The sequence below is a fragment of the Pleurodeles waltl genome, chromosome 6 (assembly GCF_031143425.1).
Source record: "Pleurodeles waltl isolate 20211129_DDA chromosome 6, aPleWal1.hap1.20221129, whole genome shotgun sequence".
NCBI lineage: Eukaryota > Metazoa > Chordata > Amphibia > Caudata > Salamandridae > Pleurodeles > Pleurodeles waltl.
The window spans coordinates 305,477,304-305,502,844 of record NC_090445.1 but is presented as its reverse complement, the minus strand read 5'-3'; the positions used below and the strand labels follow the sequence as shown (position 1 = coordinate 305,502,844).

General features: G+C 48.6%; 1 protein-coding gene across 1 annotated transcript in view; it reads left to right on the top strand.

Annotated features, from left to right (window-relative positions):
* METTL17 (methyltransferase like 17) overlaps positions 1 to 25,541 on the top strand; it is a 149,913-nt gene that overhangs the window by 46,297 nt on the left and 78,075 nt on the right. Inside the window, exon 3 of the mRNA XM_069238111.1 lies at positions 18,057 to 18,209. Coding sequence (XP_069094212.1) covers positions 18,057 to 18,209 — 153 coding nt within the window. The remainder of the gene's footprint in view (positions 1 to 18,056; positions 18,210 to 25,541) is intronic.

The window sequence follows — 25,541 nt, the reverse complement described above, 5'->3', positions numbered from 1 at the left end:
TTTAGCCGTCAAGTACTTTGAGCTTTGCTGGAAACAGCAGTGCGTAGCGAAATTGCAGCACCTGCAAACATGGTTTCACTTTCACGTAGGAGTCAAAAAGTCGCTGGCTCTGACCCATGAAATCTGAGTATTCAGAGTTTTCTGTGTTTTCGTAGCGCCTGAGATCCTTGGTGGCGAGAAGCTACAGTATGAGATCTTGGTCTCAGTGTTTGAGGAAATGATTGATAAGGGGCAGGGTGGTGCTCTGGGTGGAGGTGGGCAGCCCAGAATGCGGTGCGCTCGTTCCAACAACAAAAAGCTTTGGGAACCTGTTCACCAGCATGGTGGCCATCAGGTCCCAAAGAAGAACTTGGCACTGAGATTTTCAGCCCAGGAAGCACATGTTGTTGCGCTGCAAGCACCCCTCAGTGTTTACTGCGTGGGATTGCAAAGAGGCTATTTCTTCCTTCACAGTGTGAATATCACTCATACTGGGGCCAATGATCTTCAAACTTGTGGTGGTCCATCCTCAGTAGGTTCACATCCAGGGGTATGGTATTGATTTTCGCTTTGAGTGATGTTTTAGTGTCCAGAATGGTTGTATGATGGAACCACCCATGCTGAAACGACACATGCCTTAACAATGCAGTCAGAACCACAACCTCTTTGTTTCCACGCATGCCTTTACAATGAATTTTGTTGTAAAAGCATGCCTAGCAAAGGCCTGTGTGGAAATGCATGCAAAACGACTTGCATGATTGTCATGCAACTCCACCTGCCCTGAGGCCCAAAACTCCCCCTACCCCTAAAACTTAACCTACCCTGAGCCCTAAAGAAATACTATCCTAACCCCAACGCCATGCCTAAAAACGAAACTACCCCGACACCTCCACCCACCTGAGCCCTAAAACGTTTCCCCAATAAGTAAACTACCCCGAAAGCCCCGCCCACTATAAGCCCTAAAAAAAAATAAACTGTCCCGACCTCTCCAACCCTGCCCCATAAAACTAAATCACCTTGAGCCCTAAAAATAAAAAAATACCCCTGTCCCTTAAAACTAAAGTACCTCGACACCCCCCACCCACCCTAAAAACTACCCACCAACCCTGCCCTAACCCCACTTATCTCACTGCGTCGTCTCCCGATCATTCATCCTCTTCTTTCCTCCCACCCTTCTTTAAACCTTCCCCCACCCCTTTTAAAAATGAACTACTCTGCCCCCAACCCTAAGCCCTAAATAAAAATTATCCAAACCCCCAACCCATAAATAAAAAATACCCCGACCCACCCACCCTAATCCCTTAGAAAAATACACAAACCCTCCATCCTGCCCCTTAAAAAAAGCCCAACACCTTCCCACCCCAATCACTGAAAAACACATTGTTAAGGATGTTTCCCATCCAGAATGGCTTGGAGATTTTTCTCAATTTGTTCCGAATGTTTGCTGAGGGTGGATTCTTGATGCTGTAGGGTGCCCATGGTGGTGTCAGCTGGGTTTGGGCCCTGGTTTAGCATTTGGGGCATCTGTGATTTGGCAGTCCAGGTTTTTCCCATCATGTTGCAGTGGACACGGGGAACTGGAGGCAGATCAAGCCAGTCATGTGCTGGCTAGAGATGTGTGGGCCCCTGAGCCTACTGGGGTTGTGTGGTGAGCACCAGAGGAGTAGTGCTGTTGTTCTGGCCCTCTGGGGAATCCCCATAAGCCTTTGCATGCACAATCCAGTGTAGTGGTTAGGCCGACGGGGACTTTGGGGCCTCCCTTGTAGCTGGTTGTTTCAGTCAAGGCGCACCAGGGGATGCACAGCTGGCGGCTGGTAAAGAGAAGACTACATTCGAGGTTGTTCAGTTAAAGAGGTGCACAGCACTGCATATAGAGGCTGGACTCCTGGGGTGGTGTGGGCCTGCACTGCTGCCGATGGCGTGGACCCTGCGACCTACTGAGTGCCAGGCAGGAAGTTTGGTGTGTGGCACGCCAGCTTCAGTGAGGCAGGAGATTGTTTAGTAGAAGTAGTGGTGAGGCTCTCAGAGACTGCCAGCCCCTCTTTGTCTTACGGGTTGAGAGGGACAGCCACAAAGACTGGTTACTATAATGTTTGAAAGTCCATAGTGTTGGGGGCACCCTTAATTCACAAATGGGCAACTGTGTCACAAGTCTCTATTGTCTACCATAGGCGCTGGAGTGAAGGACTGCTGGTGTCTTTGGGCCGGGTTCTGGTCACGCCTAGGCATCAGCTGCAAAATGTAGGTCTAGTGTCCAAATAGGGCTCTCGCAATGCTAGAACCTTCCTCAGATAGGTGTGCTCTGATGGGGTGCCCAGGAGAATGCAGTCATGGGTTAGCATATGAGGGAGGTAGCACTGTCATCGCACCCTGCTTTCCCGGTAAAGATCTGTGGCTAAGGCTGCAGGACGGCAGGCCTTGTTGGCAGCAGCGGCACATTGAGCTTCAGGCTTGTGCCAGTGTTAAATGCAGTGCACTGCAATGGGTCTCTCTTGTGGCAGGGAAGTGCGGTATCTCTATTTGCTCAGCTCAGGAGTGCCACAGGTCAAACGCCGCAGCTCGGTCAGCAGATCTGCTCCCTGGGGTTGTCGGCCCAGATTCTGGTGTCTCAGGTCACACGTCAGCAGGCTAGGAGGTCAGCACGGACTGGAGGATCCCGTCCTGGGTTGTGGGTGCATGAACGCAGCATGCATGAGCCAGAAGGAGGATTGGGAACTGCTAACCCGTGCAGCGTAGTCCCACAGCCATTGCGTCTTCCAGGCCACCTCTCAGATTGGGCGTCCCCTCTGCCACAGAGATATGCAGAGTGGCAGAGGGGGCCATGGGCTTCACATAATGTCGTCATGTCGTGGGATTAAGTTAGTTTCACAGTGTGAGAAAACTTGGCTGAATGCAGAAGCCCCCTAACCTTTTGCCCCCTTTTTTCACTTTTTGCTGGTGTTTTCCTGACTCTGATGGTGCCCTGGGTACTACTAACCAGTCCCAGGACCTGTGCTCTGTGTAAAATGAGAATGCAAAGTAGGCTAATTATAATTGGCTATGACAACTGTTTTGCTTTTCTTTATTGACCCAGCTGACAAAAATCTCTGGAATGCACTTCTTAGTTTAAAGAAGACATTTATTATTTCACCACATGGTTCCTAAAAGGAGATTAGCATGCTGAAAGCACACGTTTAAAAATAGTCACAGCAACGAAAGGAAAACATACCAAAATGATTCTCCATTGCAATATACACAGGACATATATGTACTTATATTATAATAATGTAAAGCAAATAATTATTTAAAAATGCATCACCGTAGGGCCTGCCAGGTTCCTTCATCTTTCTCATGCCAGCAAGATGATGGACCCGTTCGACTGCGAAAGAGAAAGAGATCTCTATCCTCACTGGTAAGATATCAGGCATCTGACGTCTAGAATCCTGATTGAAGCCACTGACCCTCTGACTGTCGCACTGGTTCTTTTTACATCTTGAAAAACCAAAAGTAGCTTTCTGGAAAAAAAAACTCATTTCACAATTCAAACATGCTGGCTAGTTTAGGTATGCTTTGAAAATAACATGTTGGGGTTTGGCCACAATCCCAAGGTGTCAAATCAAAACAAGGCCGTTCCAAACTGGTCTTCAAAGGAGGGAAGGACATTTGGAGCAGCTCAAGACCTCCCCCATTTCCTGCAAACGCAGACAGCCAGGTGCCCCCGATTAGATTAGGAGAGGGCTGGACTGGGGTGTGTTAAGAGAACATAGCCACACCAGTGAGTGGACTAATCTCCAAAATTCAGACTCTGGCATTTTGGATTTTTAAAGAATGTTGCTCCCTTGGATTGATTGTTGCCATACTTCCCAGGAAGTGGTCATCCAAAAGGGTGGTGGCCTGCCTGGGATTATACACTTGCCCCCCCGCTTTCCACCCAGGAGCAAGGATAAATATCGCAGAGCTGCACCCACACCTCAGATTCCTACAAGGAACAACATCAGAAGAAGGCCTGCCCTGCTGGACCCCTGACTTGTATCTGGGCACCGCACTCTGAAGGACTGTGCCAGCTGCACACTTGGGCTTCACCACCAAAAGGACTTTACCTGTCTTCAGCTGGTTCAGGAAGGGATTTCCTGCTTGCTACAGGTAAAAACAAAACAAAAAGGGGTCTCTCCGGGCTCTTTATGGGGCTCGAAGCTTTCTAGGCCACACAAGTGTTTGCTGTTTTTACTGATATTGCTGGCTAGGAGACAAATATGTTTGAAATGGATTAAGCCCACTCCTCCAAATGAATTTGACTGGCGTACATCTGTAAATTCTTTGTCCCGTTGGGTAATAGAGATGAACTTTGGGCCATCTGGGAAAACTTCCAGCAATATGGGGCCACTTCATTTATAGTCCAATGATTATTATCACCTCTTTTTTGCTTCTCCCCCCCTTCCCTTCAGGGGTGGGGTTGACATGCCTATGAGCAAAGGTTTTGCTCGGGAGAGGTGAATAGCTGTGTTCGTCTGGGTTTGATTTGTTTATATGGGATCACCTTTGAAGGACGCAGGCTGATGACCCTTGTGCAATGAGGTGGGACTGCCTATGAGGACAAAAAAAAAAAGCATACCAGAGTCCCCTGCCTCAAAACTTGAAGGAACTGATCACTGGCTAGTGGGCATTTTTGGATTTGAACCAGATGCGTTCTGGGAGCCACCCAGAGGTTCTGGAACCTTGGGTGAGCTGTGTACTTCTAAAACGCCTTCAAAAACCTTCTCGAAGAAGACCCAAAAGTTTTGGAGAACTTAAAAAAAAAAAAAAAAAAAAAAAAAAAAAAAAGGTCCATTACAAGACTGACACACCGTGGTAAGTCAAGCTGGCTTACCTCAACCGTGACCAAGCCTGGCTTGCAGTTTTGTTCTGCTGAAAAGCTCTGGAGCCCCAGACTTCCAGGATTTCACCTGGGGCTCCTGGAGAGGTGATCCGATGACCTTGCATACAAATCGGCTTACTGTGAAAGGTCGATGGCTGTCGGAAAGAAAAAGTGACAAAGTGAGAACATAAAAAGTTGACCGGGACTTCCTGCGCAGTGTATCCAAGGAGGGCTCTAGGAACGTCCGGTCAAGATTCAGCTTTGGCCCGGATGAAGATTTCCGTCCTGAAAAATTGTCTAAGCCTGAAGGTAGAATTCTTCACCGAGGTCTCCTGCGATGCGTATCTGAAGAGGGCTCCAGGGAGGTTGGATCGGATTGGTGAATTCGTCCAGGTGAAGAAAATCTTCAAGAAAAAGACTAAGGAGCTCATTACGACCCTGACGGTGGGTGATAAAGTTGCGGTAATACCGCCAACAGGCTGGCGGTAACTACCTCCAAATTATGACGATGGCGGTGATATCTCCGATAGACAGACAATGTACCACACCGACAGCGAGGAAACAACAGTCACAACGGCGGTAGCTGCCTACAGCCAGGCGGAGGCCAAAGTTCCGCCCACCATCGTTAGACCCTGCAAACCACCACCTTTTCCGGGGTGGTACCAATGCCAACAAAAGCCTGGTGGAAACAGAGCGCAAAAGTCAAAGGACTCACCATTGGAGACACAGGGAAGAACCACGCCGCCATGGAACCCGAATTGCAAGTTTTCCCGATGATCTTGTACGTCATGCTCCACCTGGAACACCAACACCAGTGAAGACGACAATGGTGAGTGTAGCGGACTAGCACAGAAGGGAGGGTGGGAGGAAAAAGAGAGTGACACACACATGCACAACACACACATGACACACACAAACCTTTCACACAACCAGCTACATTACAAAAACAATTTGACCCTGAAAATCTGCAGAATAATGCAAGGACAACAGGAATTTACGAAAGTGATTGTAATCAATTTAACATCAAAATTAATAATCCGATTTGACCATGAAACAGATATGTACACTTGTATAAAAAAGGAACACTGCCCAGTCCATAGTTCAAAGGGCCCACATGACCACAGGCTACAGTCCAAGGCCCAACTCGAATCCTGCCCAAATGCGGATAGGACATTGCAGGAGCATCAGTTGTCAAATAGGCAGGCACCTCAGGGGGAGGGGAGAGACACCTCAGCCGGATGTGGGAACAATCCCACTGGTTCTGGAGGGGGCAACATGCCCATTGCTTTGTCCTGGGGAGTGCAAGGCCACAGTCTCTCAAGTGGGTATCTTGCCCACTGGTTCAGGATGGGGCAACATGCCCTGTGCTCTTTGTCCTGTAGAGTGCAAGGCCACAGTCTCCGGAGTGGGTGTCTTTCCCACTGGTTCTGGAGGGGGCAAGATGCCCATATCACTGTCCTGGGGAGTGCAATGCCACAGTCTCTGGAGTGTGTGTCTTTCCCACTGGTTCTGGAGGGGGCAGCCCGCACAGTAGGTCCTGGAGGGCGGACTACATGTCGTCCGCCAGTGGTGATGGCTGCATGCTGGTGGTGGTTAGGGGAGGCTCCGGGGCAGCCCCTGCACTCTGTGATGGTTGCATGCTGGTGGTGGTTGGGGGAGGCTCCGGGGCAGCCCCTCCACTCACTGATTGCTGCATGCTGGAGGTGGTTGGGGGAGGCTCCTGGACAGCCCCTGCACTCTGTGATGGCTGCATGCTGGTGGTTGTTGGGGGAGGTCCCTGGACAGCCCCTGCACTCACTGATGGCTGCATGCTGGTGGTGGTTGGGGGAGGCTCCTGGACAGCCTCTGCACTCTGCACATCCACGGCTGGTGGTGGGGGCCCTGTGACAGCCGGTGGTGGTGTTCGGCTGACAGCTTCCACTGGCGTAGAGTGCCTCTTCTCCTGGTCATGGGTTGGGGATCCCTTACCCTTCCTGGCAGGGGTGGATGGGCTAACCCCACCGCCGGGTGGTGTAGGCTCCTTCCCATTCTTCCCCGCTGGTGCAGCCTCCTTCCCCTTCTTCCCAGCAGGTGCAGGCTCCTTCCCCTTCTTCCCAGCAGGTGCAGGCTCCTTCCCCTTCTTCCCAGCTGGTGCAGGCTCCTTCCCCTTCTTCCCAGCTGGTGCAGGCTCCTTCCCCTTCTTCACAGCTAGTACAGGCTCCTTCCCCTTCCTCACAGCGGGTGCCGGACTCTTCCCTTTCATCCCAGGTTGTGCTGCCTCCTTCCTCTTCAGTGGTCTGGTATCCCTACCACCACGAGTAGGCGGTGCTACCACTGTCCCATGGACTGTTTGGCTGATGTGTTGTGCTGTGTCCTTGCTATCCTGCCCATACGTGCAGGACGGGGGTAGGGGTAGGGAATAGGTCAATTGTGGAAAGGAAAAGATTTTTAGGGAAGTTGGGGCAGGATGAGGGAGGAGCAATGGGAGTGAAGGATGTCGGAGTGGTTGTCAGAGATGTATGTCTGCTGGATTTGGGCACATGGGCTATATGCTGATGTGAGGTTGGTGGCTGTTGGGCATCTTGAGTGCTTGCATTTGTGTACTTTGGATGGAGAGGGTACAGGGGACGCGTGCATGGATGTTGTGGAGGTGTCTGCCAATGAGGTGGGTGTTATGCTTCGTGTGGTGATGATTCTTGTAGTGTATATTGATGTAGTGCATGCAGATGTGGACGTAACTGGGTGGGAGGTGGAGGAGGAGGAGGAGGGGGAGACAGTGGATGTTGTCATGTCTGCAACTGAATGGTGTTTGTGTGAGTGCCTGTGGGATGAAGTGTGGTACTTGTGTTTGCCTGTGAAATTCTTGTGTGTTGTATGCATGCTCGTATGTCTGTGTGGTATGGGTTGGGATTGAGGATAATGGGACTGGGAAGTGGAAGTTGGAGGGGAACAGTAGGAACAGGAACAATGGCTGCCATCAGAGAGGAGGCCAGAGCCTGAATCAATCTCTGTTGTTCCTCCAGTCAATCAATCAGTGAATTCAATCAGTGAATTTATAAAGCGCGCTATGTACCCGGCAGGGTTTCGAGGCGCTGAGGGGCAGAGGGGGGGTGCTGCTAGCGTTCGAAGAGCCATGTCTTGAGGAGTCTCCTGAAGGTGAGGAGGTCCTGGGTCTGGCGTAGTGAGGTGGGGAGAGAGTTCTAGGTATTGGCGGCGAGGAAGGAGAAGGATCTGCCGCCAGAGGTCTTGCGCTGGATTCGGGGGACGATGGCGAGGGCGAGGTTGGCAGAGCGGAGTTGACGTGTGGGGACATAGAAGTTGAGTCTGGTGTTCAGGTAGGTGGGTCCGGTGTTGTGTAGTGCCTTGTGTGCGTGGGTGAAGAGTTTGAAGGTGATCCTTTTTTCCACAGGGAGCCAGTGGAGGTCCTTCAGATGGGGGGAGATGTGACATCGGCGGGGTATGTCGAGGATCAGGCGGGCGGATGCGTTCTGGATGCGTTGGAGTCGTTTGATGTCTTTCGTTGGGATGCCTGTGTAGAGTGCGTTGCCGTAGTCAAGTCTGCTACTGACGAGGGCTTGAGTTACCGTCTTCCTGGTTCCTGTTGGAATCCACTTGAAGATCCTGCGGAGCATGCGGAGGGTGTTGAAACAAGAAGAGGAGACGGCGTTGATCTGTTTGGACATGGTGAGAGCAGAGTCGAGGACGAAGCCGAGGTTTCGTGCGTGGCTGGCTGGGGTGGGTGGGGGTCCGAGGGCGGTGGGCCACCAGGAGTCGTTCCAGGCCGAGGGGGTGCGTCCGAGGATGAGGACTTCCGTCTTGTCGGAGTTGAGCTTCAGGCGGCTGTTGCTCATCCACTCGGCGATGGATTTTAGTCCCTCGTGGAGGTTGGTTTTGGCGGTGAGCGGATCTTTGGTCAGGGAGAGGACGAGCTGGGTGTCGTCGGCGTAGGAGATGATGCTAAGGTTGTGATGATGGGCCAGTTGTGCGAGGGGGGCCATGTAGACGTTGAACAACGTTGGGCTAAGAGAGGAGCCTTGGGGGACGCCGCAGATGAGGTTGGTGGCTTTGGAGCGGAAGGGTGAGAGTTGGACTCTCTGGGTTCTGTCAGAGAGGAAGGATGAGATCCAGTTGAGGGCTTTGTCTTGGATGCCGGCTTCGTGGAGACGGGTTAGCAGGGTGCGGTGGCAGACCGTGAATGTCCTCCAGGCATGCATTGCATTGCTGCATCTGGGCTGCCAGCCCCTGGATGGCATTCACAATGGTTGATTGCCTTACAGAGATGGATCTCAGGAGGTCAATAGCCTCCTCACTCAGGGCAGCAGGGCTCACTGGGGCAGGGCCTGAGGTGCCTGTGGCGAAGGAGATGCCCACCCTCCTGGGTGAGCTGGCATGGGCAACTCGCTGAGGGGCTACTGGGAGGGCGGTGCTGGTACAGGGGTGGCGGCTGTACCTGCATCTGGGGTGGTCACAGAGGTGCCCACCACCACAAGGGAGCTTCCATCGGAGAAGGTATCAGAGTCTGTTGTCCCCTCCAGTCTCCGCAGTGGTACTCCCCTCGCCCTCCGTCCCACTGGTTTCCTCAGCGTTGGTGGACTCTGCTTCCAGGGTCCTGTGGGATGCCGCTCCCTCTGTCGCCGGTGCCTCTGCTCCACCGCCAGATGATGCTAATGCACATAAGGACTGGATGACAAATCAAGAAACGAGGAGAGAGACAAAGGATATACTGGGTCAATGACTACACCAACACCACCGTTGGTGTACACAGCTCCCTCACACACAGGGAACATGCCTACGCAATATGCAGTGCACTACCAGTGAAATGGCTAGTCCCCAAGGAATGAGGAGGGGTACACACCGCCAACTGCAGCACATCTGGGACCCATGCAGCCCTGCCCAGAAGTGAATACTAACAAGCTAGGTAAGCAGTATTTTACATTCTAACCCTTAGCCACCAGAGGACCTACGCTGCTATGTCTGGTCTGGCCTAGGGGCACCCAAGGACACACAACCTCCACTCAGATACCACCCCACCAGCCATAAGTTGTAATGATAGCCACTGTACTCACCTCGTTGTGGCTGCTGTGATGCCCTCAAGCGCCGATCCAGCTCAGGGTAGGCCACTGCCAGTATGCCGTCCATTAGTGGGGTCAGGGTCCAACGGGCACCCCTTCCTCGTTGGGAGGCCATCCCCAGCTGGGCCTCTGCGTTCTTCCGTGCCCAGCGTCTCAGGTCCTCCCACCGTTTCCAACAGTGGGTGCTCCACCAACCATAGACCCACAGGGTCCGCACCTCCTGCAGACCTGCTGACCTGCTGAGGCAATACAGACAGGAGAACACCATTAGTCAAATAGTCCAGCCTGCAACACAAATGGCCCACCATACCCGTTTGCATCACCAATGGCACACCCATAGCCCAGCCAGCACACATATACACTGCCATGAGGCATACACCCACCCCCCCTTACACGATGCCTTCACACACAACTCCATGCATTCATGCCACATGTATCATGCCCACAGTGTACTCACCTGTTGGTCTGGAGGCCCGTATAGCAGTCCGTACTGGGGTAGGACCCCATCCACCAGTCGCTCCAACTCCTTCGAAGTGAAGGCTGGGGAACTTTCCCCGGTCACACTGGCCGTGGTAGGTTCCAGACACAGGTCACAGCAGCACATGCAGTGTAGTTCCTCTCCTATGGAAGGTCAGGATACAAGTGAGGCTTGAGATAGAAAATGGCGATCACGTCCGCGGTGGTGCATACTGTCACCGCCGGCATAGATCCCTATTGGCCACTGTACCTCATAAGGCCCAATATAAACCAATCAGGAAATGCACAGTGGTTCACGATCGCCTACTGCCACGGCGCAAATCGTCAGCGGAATTACCTCACTTCCACCTGTCCCTCCACACAGGACAGGCGGCTGCTATTTCAGGGGGGGGGTGAACAGGCCTATCCGTTATTCATGCGTCACATGATATATAGTCACATACTTTTAAATTGCACTGTCCCCAAACATGTTTGCACAATGTGGACTCCTGTTGTGGTATAGTTGTTCAAAATGTGACAGCCTACTCACTCCTGTATCCCTTAGATACCTACCGCTGCGGATGAGTAGGAGATGGAGACATACCCCCGTGTACAGACCCCTGGTGGACTTTGCTACACTGGAGGACAGGCACATTATGCTCACCTATAGACTGGACCAGGCCACAATCACAGAGCTGTGTGCCCAGTTGGAACCTGACCTGATCTCAGCTATATGTTAGCCGACTGGGATCCCCCCTCTTGTGCAAGTTCTACCAGTACTCCATTTCCTGGCAACTGGTTCTTTCCAAGTGACAGTGGGCTTGACAGTAGGAATGTCACAGCCAATGTTATCATTTGTGCTGGCACGAGTCTTGTCTGCCCTGATAAAACACATGTGCAGCTACATTGCTTTCCCACAGGTGGAGGATTTGGCCACTGTGAAGGCAAGGTTTTATGCAATGGGACATATCCCCAATATAATTGGGGTGATTGACGGAACACATATTGCATTTATCCCCCCCCGGCAAAATGAACAGGTGTTTAGGAATCGTAAGAGTGTCCACTCCATGAATGTTCAGATGGTAAGCCAGGCAGACCGGTATATCTCCCACGTCAATGCTAAGTATCCTTGGTCGGTGCATGATGCCTTTGTCCTAAGGAATAGCAGCATCCCAAATGTGATGGCCCAACTACATAGGCACAGGGTGTGGCTAATAGGTGAGCCTTGGTTCCCACCCAGTATATGTTGGTGTATGCCTATGCTGCTGGCCATATAGGACAGTTTGTGGCTAAATGTTATCCCTCAATATATTCAGGTGACTCTGGTTACTCAAACCTATCATGGCTGCTGACCCCTGTGAGGTATGCCAGGACAAGGGCAGAAGAACGTTATAATGAGGCACATGGGCGAACCAGAAGGATCATTGAGCGGACCTTTGGCCTCCTGAAGGCCAGGTTCAGGTGCCTCCATCTAACAGGTGGATCTCTGTGCTCCTCACCCAAGAAGGTCAGCCAGATAGTAGTGGCGTGCTGCATGTTGCAGTGGACTCTGAGGAAAGTGACGATGAGGAGGCAGAGAATGAGGATGTGGACACCAGAACATTGGTGATACGTCAGTACTTCCAATGACCCACAGGTGAGACAGTGCAACTTCACTTTTCTATGACTATTGTATTCTGTGTGGCATTGACATGCTGGCATTACCCACTTCTTTCCCCCTACTTACTGTTACCTATGGATATTCATTTTACAGATGTTGCTGATAATACAACATTGTCCTGATGTGATTACAACAGCCAGCAACAGGTCATTCATTCTGTGCTCTTTCTATGTACAGTTCATTTGCATTGGTTGTAGCTGTTTCAATGAATACCAATTTGCAATACATGAAATACTAGTAATCGAGTTTTATCCAAGGGTGTTTATTGTTGTGCGAAAATATAGGGGGGGGAGTACAATGGAATGGGGTGATGATGGAGGAAAGCCCATGGTGTTGTTCGAGTCTGTTTGTAGCACAGGTGCAGTGTCCATGGGGACATAGGAAGGAGAGCAATGGCAATTCAAGGTGGCAAGGTGGCAGAGTGGTACACAAGGGGGGCAATCAGGAGAGAATCATTTCCTGGTGTTGGTCTTGGCAAGTGTCTCTGGCTTCCGTCTGGTTCGCAGGGAACGTTTGCGGGGTGGTTCACCTTCTGCAGTGGGAGAGGTGCTGGTGGCATGCGAGTCCTGTGACGAGGCCTCCTGTCCATTAGCAGCAGCTGAAGTGGAGGTGCTGTTCAGATTACTGGCTAGTGGTAGGGGCCCGCTGGTGTGCTGTTGCCTCCCTCATGATGTTGGCCATGTCTGTCAGCACCCCTGCTATGGCGACCAGGATGTTGTTAATGGCCTGCAAGTCCTCCCTGATCCCCTGATACTGTCCCTCCTGTAGCCGCCTGTTCTCCTGCACGTTGTCTAGGATCTGGCCCATCGTGTCCTGGGAATGTTGGTAGACTCCTAGGTTCCTAGAGAGTCGGTTCCCTGCTCCTGTCCTCCCCTTGGTGCACAGCAGTCCTCTCAGTGCCCCTGTTGGCCTGTGCCTATGTCCCCTGAACGGTGTGCCCACTGCCACTAACCACAGGTCCTTGATTGTCTTTTGTGCAGGGTGTGGCCTGGGGTCCCTTTACAAGGTGGGCACACTGCTGATTGATGTGTCCTGGGGACAGAGGTGTAGGTACGCTGGGTGGGTGCTGTGGTGTTGGTTCCTAATGGGGGGAGGCTCTGTGGTGGTCTGTGAGTGGGCTTGGGTGACCGGATGTCCAGTGGTCCCTGATGAGCCAGGTAGGTTGTCCAGATCCAGAAGTCCAGAGTTACTGTCATCATTGTGGGCCTCTTCTGTTGGGGGACTGGATAGTGGTGGCACCTCCTCTCCAGTGACATTGGGGTACCTGTGGGGATGTAAATGATGTATTATGATTCAAATGTATGACATTTGTACTTCTGTAGCTTCCCCTCTATGGTTGGTGTTGCCCTGCCAGCTTTTGCTTGTGTATGGTGGTGTATTGTGGTTATGTTAGGTTCCCTATGCTGTGCATGCTCTAGTGATGAGTGTCCATGCAGGGCTGGGAGGGGTGTCCATGCATTGTTACAGCATGCAGGACCTGGCATTGGGATTAGTGAGATGTGTTGGTGGAGTGTGTGGGATATGGTGGAGTGATGAGGGTGTGTGTGTTGGCATGCATGTATGGGGGGGGTGGGTGATAACTGTTGAAAGTTGACGTACCAGTGTCTAATCCTCCGCCAACTCCGGCGAGTCCCTCTGGAGGCAGTATTGCCAGTTCCTGCTCCTCCTATGCTGTGAGTTGTGAGGGAGGAGGTGGGGGTCCACCGCCAGTCCTTTGTATGGTGGGCTGGTGTCCTGCTACAATGGAAGGTGCCTTCTCCCGTAGGTCGTTCCACCTCTTCCTGATGTCGTCCCTTGTTCTTGGGTGCTGTCCCACGGCGTTGACCCTGTCCACTATTCTCTGCCATGCCTCCATCTTCCTTGCTATAGGTATTTGCTGCACCTGTGCTCCAAAGAGCTGTGGCTCTACCCTGATGATTTCCTCCAACATGACCCTTAACTCCTCGTCAGTGAAACGGGGGTGCCTTTGTGGTGCCATGGATGTTGTGTGTTGGGTAATGTCGTGGGGTGTGTGTTGTGGAGTGTGTGAGGGGTTTATGTGGTGTGTGTGTGTGTCTAGTTGTCTCTTTGCTCTCCGTCTCAGTCTCCTGGTGGCAGTTGTTGTGCATAAGGGGTTGTGGGTAATGTGGGTGTGCTTTTTATAGTGGTGTGGGTGTGGTGTGTGGAAGAGTGTCACGTGTGTGCCTTTAGTATTGTCCACTGTACTGTTGTTTTGTATGTGGGTGTCCATTCTGAGATCGGCGGTATGTACTGCCAATGGTTTACCGCCGTTGAATGTCCGCCGTAGTGATTCGTGGGTCATAATGTGATGGGCGTTGTTTTGTTGACGTAACGGTGTGGGTTTTGGGACCGCCACTTTATCACTGACCTTTGGTCTGGCGGATTTGGGTATGTGGCTGTATTCTGTCAGATTGGTTTGTGTCTGTGTCATAATATGGTGAACGGATATTTGCCTGCGCGGCGGTAAGCAGGATTTACCATCAATGTCATAATGAGGGCCTAAGTCTGAAAGGAAACTTTTGACCGAGGCCTCCCACTTGCTGTAGGCAAGCAAGGCTCCATTGCAGTCGGCCTCAAACTTTGACCTTCCCCCCGGTCTAGTGCGATCAGATGACCAGATCGGCACTTTTAGTTTCTATGCACAAGAAAACATTAATTCTTTTAAAATTCAGATTTCCGGGTCCCCTTGTCCGATTTTAATCGTTTTGGTTTCATTTTGAAGATAAAAATATGCTCTATTTTTATAAATTGGTGTTGGATTTTGTAAGGAAATGGCAACTTCGAAAACATGCTCCAGCGACGTATCTGACAGGGACCAGCGACCTCTGAAGCCTCAGAGGACTGCCCTGGACTACAGGACCAAGAATCTCCCGTGAACAGCGGCCCTGTTGAAAACCAGCTACTTCTTTGCAACAAAGAAGAAACTTCCAAGGACTTCACGTTTCCCGCCGGAAGCGTGATACTTCACACTCTGCACCCAACGCCCCCGGCTCGACCTGCAGAAAACCAACACCTCAGGGAGGACTCCCCGGCCACTGCGTGCCTGTGAGTAACCAGAGACGACCCCCCTGAGCCCCCACAGCGATGCCTGGAGAGAGAATCCAGAGGCTCCCCCTGACTGCGACTGCCTGTAACAAGGGCCCCGATGCCTGGAACCAACACTGCACCCGCAGCCCCCAGGACCTGAAGGAACCGAACTTCAGTGCAAGAGCGTCCCCCAGGCGACCCTCTGTCTAGCCCAGGTGGTGGCTGTCCCGAGGAGCCCCACCCTGTGCCTGCCTGCATTGTTGAAGTGACCCCCGGGCCCCTCCATTACTTTCTATCTAAAACCCGACGCCTGTTTGCACACTGCACCCGGCCGCCCCTGTGCCGCTGAGAGTGTACTTTCTGTGCCTTCTTGTGTCCCCTCTGGTACCCTACAAAACCACCCTGGTCTGCCCCCCCGAGGACGCGGGTACTTAACTGCTGGCAGACTGGAACCAGGGCACCCCTGTTTTCCGTTGAAGCCTATGTGTTTTGGGCACCTCTTTGACCTCTGCACCTGACTGGCCCTAAGCTGCTGGTGTATTAACTTTGGCGTTGCCTTAAACCCTCAACGGTGAGCTACCTTGATCCCAACTTTGAGACTTGTACATTTTTTACTTATCTTGAAACCTAACCTTTACTTACCTCCTCCAGGAACTGTTGATTTTTGCACTGTGTCCACTTTGAAAATAGATTATTGCCATTTTTACACAGACTGTACATGATATTGTTTTCATTCAAAGTTCCTAAAGTATCTAAGTGAAGTACCTTACATTTAAAGTATTAATTGTAAATCTTGAACTTGTGGTTCTTAAAATAAACTAAGAAAATATATTTTTCAATATAAAAACCTATTGGCCTGGAGTAAGTTTTTGACTGTGTGTTCTTCATTTATTGCCTGTGTGTGTACAACAAATGCTTAACACTATCCTCTGATAAGCCTACTGCTCGACCACACTACCACAAAATAGAGCATTACAATTATCTACTTTTGCCACTATATTACCTCCAAGGGGAACCCTTGGACTCTGTGCACACTATTTTTTACTTAGTATATACAGAGCCAACTTCCTACAGATTTTTATTGTTTTTTACTTATTTACTGTTTTGTGATTTTTAAACGCGTCTCTTAAGTTAAGCCTTGTCGCTAGTGGTCAAGCTATTAAAGGTTAAGCAGGGATTCATTTATTGAGACCTGACTTGACATAGTGGGGATTAGTGGCCTATTACTAAGTGTAGGTACTTACCTGCCCTTAACAATAATCCACTTTCCAACACTCTTGCTTTGCATTGAAAATCGGGCAGGACAGCGCTTTTGAAGAGAGCGCATCGGTGGGTCATATGCCGCTGCTGGAGCAGGATTAAAATCTGGACCCACATGGAGCTCATTCAAGGAGCATCTTTGCCACTCCTCTCACTATATACATTCTCATTAATAATGTGTTTTACAGGATCTTGTAAATATGCTGAAGTTTAGGATATAGATATAGAGTCCGGACTGCAATTTTTGTGTTAGCTTGAAATCATGTTCACAATTTGGGCACTCTGGGGTGGGGGCTTGGCCCAACTACTCAAGATGTCTACCTTGACTTGAAGCTCCGGCGTGGGTAGGCTAAACGTCTGAAGTAAAACAGGCTGAAAACATTCTGTGGCAATTTCAAAGCACCTGTGGCCCTCCTATCTGAAGGATAAGAAATACATACTTAATAAACTAGAGGGCACTGAATTTGACCTGGCATCTGAACTCTTACTAACACTTTAGGTCGAGTCACTATACACAAACGTCCCCCAGGAGTCCACCCTAGAAGTTATTGAAGAATTATTGGTGTCTAGGGAACAGGCAGGTACGACCACTACTAGAGTTTATTCTCGATTATGCCCATACGTTTCTGACCAGAAACGTTTTAGAATATGACGGAGACTTGTTTCTTCAAACCCATAGCATTTCTATGGGAAGAACCTGTGCGCCTAGTTTTGCATATCTATTTACAATGAGGTGAGCACTTTCCAATGTCAAATGAGGCTGCGCAAAAGATACATAGACGAAGTCTTTGTAATCCTTGCTGTTTCACTTCTGCAACTACATATTTTATTGAAAAGCGATTGCGAAATTGCCAACAGAAGTCATCCTATATCATAAAACGCTTATGTTTCTTTTTCTACCCTAGGTAGGTTACTGGGAAATTAAAGTGTATTGAAGGATAGGTTTAAGGTTAATCCTCTCCACATTAAGACCTGTCACACCATTGTTCTTGGCTTTAGTCTATGTGCAGATGCCCTTAGCATGCAGCTGTCATTTCTCTGCAATACATGCTATCCCTCTCTTCTTTCTTCCCAAGCCTCTCTCTAAACTACTCACCTGTCTCTTGGTTCCTTCCAAAAAAAAAAAAAAAAACCTCTGAAAGAGGAACATCTGCAACTTTTTTCCTTACGGAGCCTGCATCCTTGTGTGTGCAGCTGTTGCCCATCTCCATGCCACTCTTGTGTTTGTTTGTATGTGGCAGTGCCTGTTCCTACTTGCAAGCAATGCCTGGTTCTCTGTGCATTCAGTGTCTAATATTCTGTGCTTGACCTTCTACGTGTGCAACATGTTCCTCTCCTTGTATGAGGGATGCACATTATTACTGTGTAATGCTGTGACTTTTGTGTATGCTAGAAATGTCTTTTAGTGTATGCAGTCTGCTCCTCATTTGTAAGGCATCCATATCTGTTTTCATTGTGTATGTTTGTTTTTGTCACATCTGTTTGTAAGCAGAGTTCTTTTGTGTCCATTGATGGCCCCCTTGCGTTCCTTACTCCCTCACTTAGGTAGTGGTTGCACACGTGCAGAGTCTGACTGTGTGTGTGTGTGTGATTTTGCAGAGCATCTCACCTCTGTATATGAAGGTTCAGAGTTCTAATCCCAACAACAAGCTGAGTTCTGGCCCCTCACCCTCTGTTATTTACAGTAACTCCACTTCCCCCTCCACCAGTGTTGTTTCAATCTCTTTATTTAACTGCCCCCACGCTATGCATGTTACTGCCTCTGCTCTCTCAAACTCTGTCGCTGCAGAATGCTCCATTACACGGCTGGAGGAACGTTGTCATGCTCTCACTCACTACCTGTGGAGTCGCAAGCGTCCTGTTGAGGATCGGGAGCTCCAAAGTCGTGCCATTGAGTTGGAAAAGAGACTGCGGGTGAAGATGGCACCGCATTCTAGCCAAGGTAAACTCGGATGGTTTGCTGATTGGCCAATGTAATAGTCTGTTTGATTACTTTAATTTACTATAAACTAATCTCATAGTTTCACACATTAAAACCCTCCCATGCAATGGGATGTATGATGTATTATCGGTTCGGTTCCAGATCTTACATGGTATGCATGTCATTCACAGAAGTACAGCCTTCATAGTTTGCACTTAGCCCACATGCTCAAATGTGCCGTTTAGACACACCTAGTTATTCCTTATCGCATACTTTTCATATTTTGACTCGCGTACTCACCCATAGAATGCAGTTCACATAACTGCCCATACTTATTAAGGCTCGCATTTTGCGCACTAGCTTTATGGACTCTCACCCTTTATGTTGTGGGCTCTATGCACAGAGGGACATCGTCTCTCCTATGAACCTGGTGCACACACCCACCTCTCTGAAAGAAAGCACTCTAACATCCACTATAATACGTCAGCACCAGAACGTAATTTGGACTTTGTAAATTCATTCACCACATCTCATTGTAAAACTGAATGTGGAACCACACAAATCAGAAGCAACAACTATGTCGTGTAGAGGAATACAAGAGAAGGGTTTCTGAACAGTTTGTGGTTATTAGTGCTGCACAGTGAGGGATAAGCCATTGGGAATTCGTTGATATGAGCAACTTGTAAGTAGAGAAGTGAAAAAAAGTTAGGCTTAACAGTGTTATGATTGTCAGATGGATCCTCTGGCTGTATTTGGGTGCTGGGCGGTGTCTGTGGTGGGAGCATTTGTTTGCTACTAGTTCCCAAGGCCTGGAATGCAATTTCTCGCCAATTGGATTGACAATATATTTCCTTTGTGCTCCTGATTCTCTATAATTGAACAAGTCATCAACACTCACTCTGAAAGGTGGAGTTCGAATAAAACAGACACATTAACCACAAGTGTAAAGCTCATTATAAAATAAGGAAGAATTGTTTTTTATTTACAGTAGGAAAAGACAAGCTAGTTTTTGAAAGAGATACACCACAGAGTAGCAGAAGCTCTTTCTGTTTCTGACCAGTGTAGCAATATGTGGGCATTTGAGGGATCCTTGCCAAAGTTTGACACACAACACCTAAGCTTCAGAGGCATTGGGTATTATACACCATGGATGCTATTAGGACTTTGGAGTTAGTTGCTCTGGAGGAAAGAATTCTCTGCGTGGAAAGAGACCTCTGCTTCTGAGGATGATGATGGGTTTTCGAACCTGAACTGCATATGGCTCCAAAATGCATCTTTCTTCCTTGTGGATACCAAATATTGTTGCAACTGTGTTGTATCAGTTCCAATGAACCTAGGAAATTTGTGGATAGCTTGGCAATCTTTGTAACAACTATTTTTAGTTTTCAATGGGACCTTGAGACACAACTGCAATTCCTAGAAATGTTGAGATTCTTCTTTTTAGGCTTGTACTCTCAACTGTTACTGCATGTGAACAGTTAACTCTTTCTCCTGAAGCGAGATTCAGGGTGTTTAAAGATTCAGACAAAAATAACACTTGAATGGCAGAGTACAGTGCTACGGCTTTATGAATTGTGTAAGATTTGTATTCACTGTACAGGCATACATAGTAAAATAAATATAGTCATCCAGTAAATGGCTTCTTTACCAAAAATAATACTAGGAGAAATTGTATTTCTCTGCTTCTCTGAACTTACAGCAGGGTAGTTACATATCGCAGTGATGCAAAGAACAATGGGGTGTTAAGGTGTTGTTAGAGTAATGTATGGTCGATGTGAGCACATTGGAAAGCTCTTCTTATTTTTCGAGTTTGTTTTGTTGCACTCCTTTGGATGCAGTGATCAGCATAGTAAAGTAGACCTGTGCTCCTCTTCTAATCTTGTCCAAGCCAGCTCAGCTGCTGTCTTTTGCTGGGTGTTGTTCAGTGGGAATGTGGTTTGGTAGTTCTCTTTGTTCTCGGTCATGTGGAACATCTACACCTATTCCCCTCGGACATTAAGGTAGCACTCTGACGTTTGTAGCTGAGGGGAAAGAGGACAACCTTGCAACAAGGAAGTGTTGGTAGGTCACATGCTTTTGTGTACATCTCACTGTCAGGTACAAGGAGAATAGAAGTGCTTATGGCATGGTTGGGAAGAGCTGTGCTACATAGACTTCCCTTTCTTTCTTACAGAGCCACAAAGAGAATAGTGAAAGCCCAGCTCTCAGCTGGGTTGTCCTTAGTTCGGTTTGGTCTGGGGCAGCAGCAAAACTCTGGTTTTGGAAAATTTCTCACCATGACAGCTGGGCCTTTGCTTCTGGAGCTCAAAATGGCAGGATCTCAGTATGCATGTGACTTGGTCACCCCCAACATTTTGCTTGGTTTCTGGTGCAATTTCGAGTGCACCGAGTTCCTGCTGAACAGGTCCCCAGTGCCAGATCGTTTCCCCCAAAACTTCACGGTCATTTTTCACAACTGGCAAACCCTTAGCTACCACTGTAAGTCCCTAGTAAATTAGTACTCCACGCTCTAGGTACCAGGGGTATAAAGACAGGCCCCTGAAGGTTGCTGCATGATTTGTGCCACCCTCGAGAACCCCCTCACTAAGTGCGCACAGTGCTGCTTTTGCAGACTGCGTGTCTTGATGCAGAACTAAAATGGATACACGACATGACACACAGCCTGTGTGTCCTGTCCCTTTTACACTGCATGTGATATTGTAAGTCACCCCTTTACCAGGCCTTTCAGCTGTAAAGGAAGGCTGTGTTAATTTACATGTGAGGGCATACCTGCATGAACAGGTATACCCCTGCTATGTCTTTGTTGATTCTCAGACCTAGTAAGTGAACAGAAAAGCCATTTCAAGTAGATATGCTGGACACTGGTTATTACGAGTTCCCCAGCTACATGATTGCTTCATTGAAGATAGGGATGTATGGTATGAAACATCTTGTATTAATAAACCCTCACTGAATCCAGTGATGGATGTATTAATGCATGCAGTAGGAGGGACCCTTAGAGATACCCCCTGACAATCTACCAAATCCTAGCATGAACAATGACTGGTCAGAACCAGTGCAGCCACCTTTGACACAGTTCTGGCCCCCTCAGGAGAGAGCCAATGCTCTCAAGGGCTCAGAACAAAGGCCTGCTCTGGGTGGAGGTGCTGACACCTCGTCCAGGCAGGATGGACATTCAAGGACTGGGAGTTTCAAAGGTCTTGCCACCTTTGTAATGCAACCCAGGCATCTCCAAATGGTAGAGCAGGCCGACCGCCCCCAGTTCCTGGCCCACCTTTTGGCAGCAGGACTGGCAGAAAAATGAGTTAAATTAGGAGGAGTGCCCACATCAAGCCAGTCCCACCCCTAAGGTGAACAAGCTGAAGTGGACACTACTTCTTAAACTCCTCAATCTTCTTTGGAAGGAAATAGGCTAGTAGGGTTAGAGTTATCAACGTTTCCCAACAGAAGTAGTCATAAAAAGGTTGTAGCCATCGTAAAAGTGAGTAGCCCATTGGCTACACCTGACACTCCCTGTAATACCCCTAAATTTAGTATATAGGTGGCACCCCTGAATACTAGAATTCAAATTCCTGACAACCTAAGAAGAGCCGGACATTCCAGAGTCGCACCAGCAGAGAAGACTACAGACACGAACTGACTTGGCCCCATCCCTACCGGCCAGTCTGCAGCCCTTGATGATCCTGCAACGAGGACAACCTGTTCTGCAGCCTAACGACCTCCAAATCTTTGGGAGAACTGCTTGCTTTAAACAAAGATCAAGATCTATAGAGAACAGCGGATCTGTTCAAGAAGAAGACAACTTTAAAAGAAAATAATTCTGCCCTGAGGAACCACGAACGTGCCTCTGGATCCACCTTTGCACCCGTGGCCTGGGTCCAAGTGGCCTATCGGTCCTGTGAAGGTTCCCTGGTGATTCTGAGTCCACCGTGGGCTGACCACTACCAGATTCTGCCTCAAAGCCTGCAGCCTCAAATCGAAGACTCCCCGTCCCCTGCCCCTCTAACCATGACCTGTCTGGTAAACTGTTCCCAACTCCAAATGACACCCTTGCACCTGGAGCCCCTGGACCTTGGGGAGTTGGACTGTCTGCGTCCCTATGTCCCCCAGCGACACAACTTACCTGGGCAGTTGTGGATTTTCTGATCTCCCTCATTGACTTGCATTGGGCGCTCAATGCTGTGTTGGCACTCTTCACCCATCCCCAGAGGTGGGGTCTGTGACTTTGCATTTGCTGCTTCCACTTGGTCATTACGGAATAAATGAGAAAATCCAAAAATTGCCTTTTGATAAATTGCATTTTAGAATTGAGTACTTTCCAGATTCTTAAAAGTACTGTTGGGCCCCTGGTTAGGTCCCTGTAGCTTAACAGTAAAAACTTACTTCAGTGAGGATCACAAACACCTGCGTTGAGATTTTTGTTTTAGCTAAAAAAGTCCCAACTTTAGTAAAATAATGAGTACCTCAGAGGACAGGGTGGTGGAGCTCAACGTCACCCCTTACCTTCAGCTTTCCCACAAGCAGTTAAGGGCCCTCTGTAAAGGGTACACAATAAACATAGGCTCAAACCCTATCAGTGCAAAGCTCAAGAAGCTACTAGCAGAGTATGAGCAGGCCCATCCTATGGATGAGGTCACTGACTGTAGATTAGGGCAGTATAGGTGAGGAGACCTAGGTCCCCTTTCTCCTCAAGAATTGGGACAGAAGGCAGACCACTGGGTTAAAACAAGGGTGACGAATACTTCCACTGGTGGGGGGAGGGATCACACAAAAGAGGCCAAAAAGCCCCGACAAGGGACAGGGAGTAACCAAAAAAAGGACGAGAACAAGGAGTCTTCAAAAGCCCCCAAAAACCTGCACAGGAGGTTGGGCCCTGAGACTCTTCGCAGCCTAAGTGTGGGTACAAAGGGAAAAAATAGGATCTTAGAAAGGCTTTGTGCCATAACTGCAAAACCAATGGACACCAAACTGGAGATCTTAACTCTCCTAACAAAAAGAATTCCTCTAATGCACCTGCAGTAAATGCAGTGGTAAGTCCCCAGATGTGATTCCAAGAATGCTATGACCATGTCAGTGAGCCTACTGAGGCAATTTTAGTCTCAGAGGGTGGGGTAGAGCCTTATGTAAATGGTATTCAAGTTGAAGCACTGAGGGACACTGGTGCCAGTGTCACCTTGGTGACTGAGCAGCTGGTATCCTCAGACCAGTATCTTCTTGGAGAGACATATATTGTCCTCAGCTGTGACAATCAAGCCGGGGTCCATCCCATGGCAATGGTGTCCTTAGAATGGGCAAGGGTTACTGGCCAAAAGAAGGTGGTGGTATCGCCTGTTATACCTGCCCAATGTCTGCTAGGGAATAATCAGGAGTCCTCAGCCTGGGCTGAGCTAGAAAGAAAGGAAAGAAAGACCCATGCAGCAATGCTGGGCATCCCCGAGTGGGTGTGCGTCAAAAACAGAGCAAAGCTCAGGGTGAAAAAGTAGAGATGGAGCCTTGAATAATGGACCAACCTACCAAGGTAAAGGGCAGGAAGACTAGGGGACCAGCTTCCAAATAGATCAGAGTTGGATATTTCTCCTCAGGAAGAAGACCTAACGGCCCCAGAGGGAACTGAGTCTCAGGAGCTTGGGGCCTTACACAGCAGAGCCCCTAGAACCAGAGGGACCCTGTAGGAAAGATCTGAGCCAGGGACAATAAACAAATCCCACTCTTGAAGGCCTGAGGCAGCAGGCTGCTGCACAGGAAAAAAGGTAATGTTAGTGGTACCCACAGGATCTATTGGGAGGAGGTGCTCATTTTAAAGCAATCACAGACATGTTAGTCTGCTGAGCCCAGCAGACCAACACCCATGTGGCTTTATGAGTACCAAGACCTGCCTCATTTGTATGCATGAGGTACGTCTATTTACAACCCACTTGGAATCGTAAATGAAACTCAATAGTTTAATAAATTAGAAATAGCGATTGCCTTTTTGAGATTTGAAGGAAATCGCAACTAGGAACTTGCTATTTCAAACTTTCCTACATGTGGGTCAATATTCTTAGTCTGCCTGCTATATAAGACCATTATTGGCCTGTTCTTTTGTGAGTTTATTTTACTGCCTGTATGTGCCACTTATGAAGTTTTATATTGATATTCGTTATATATATTTTATCTTGTTTCAATATCTTTTGTACTGTGTTGATGAGTCATTGTACCTACTCTAACCAAATAAATAAATAAAAAAGGACGTACCTCTACAAAAAAAGAAAAATGATTTAGAATTTTCCTGAAGGAGAGATGGGAAGAGTGTTTTAAGGCAAGTAGGTAGGTTATTTCACAATTGTGGGGCCAAGAAAGCGCGGAGAACAGGCCCACAAGACTGGACTATTTTGTATATTGGATTGCAAAAAAAAGTTGTGAACTTGAGTGTGGTAGCTGAAAGTCCTATAGTACAAAGAGCTTTTAGCATCACATGCTGTTTAGTTGGAAGCCAGTGAGTGGAGCATAATCCTAGAATACGTGACATGATCAAATTTATGTAGTTCACAGACTACATGTACTGCAAGATTCTGAATTCTTTGAAGTTTCACCAACGAGGAATCTGCTAGTCCTAGGTATAAGATGTTGTAACAGTCCAATCTTGGTAGGATGCATACAGACACCACTTGCACGTGGAGCTGCCTAGGAAAGAGGATCTTTTTCATTCACTTAAAAAAAGGAAGCAAGAAGAGACAACCAAATTAATTCAGGCTGAAAGAGATAGTTCCTGCTCAACTAAGATTCCCAAGGGTTTATCTTTTGTTTCAATGGGAGGAGGATTGCCTCCTGACTGAGACCAAAAGTGCGAATGCCAGCATTCTGAGTGGTTTCCCAATAGCAGGACTTCTTATTTTATTACCATTGAACTTGAGATAGTTATGCTGCATCCTGGGCTGACTGCTTTGAAGACCAATTGTTAGAGGCAGCAAAACAGTTCAGTCTAATGTTAAGTTCTGTATCGCCAGCATATGAAATTGCCATAAAACTGAAAGGCCCAATCAAAATAACAGACAACAAATAGAAGTATTTTTTGCACGTTTACCCAGATAAAGCAGTAAAGTAATGGGTCTGTAATTCTCTAGAACGGTGCTGTCCAAATTTTCTTTTTTAAGCAAAAGGGTAACATCTCTCACTTTCCATTCTGGATGAAAGAGAGGTTGATGATCATAGTAATCAGAGGGCCTGCAACCGAAAAAATAACATTTCCTTAGTGTTACAGACGTACCACAACCCAATAATTTATTTAAATTCCCTAGAAAACACAAGTCAGAGATTATTGAGGTGAATAATTACCCTCCAAGGGAACTGATGCACTCATCTTCACAAGAAGGA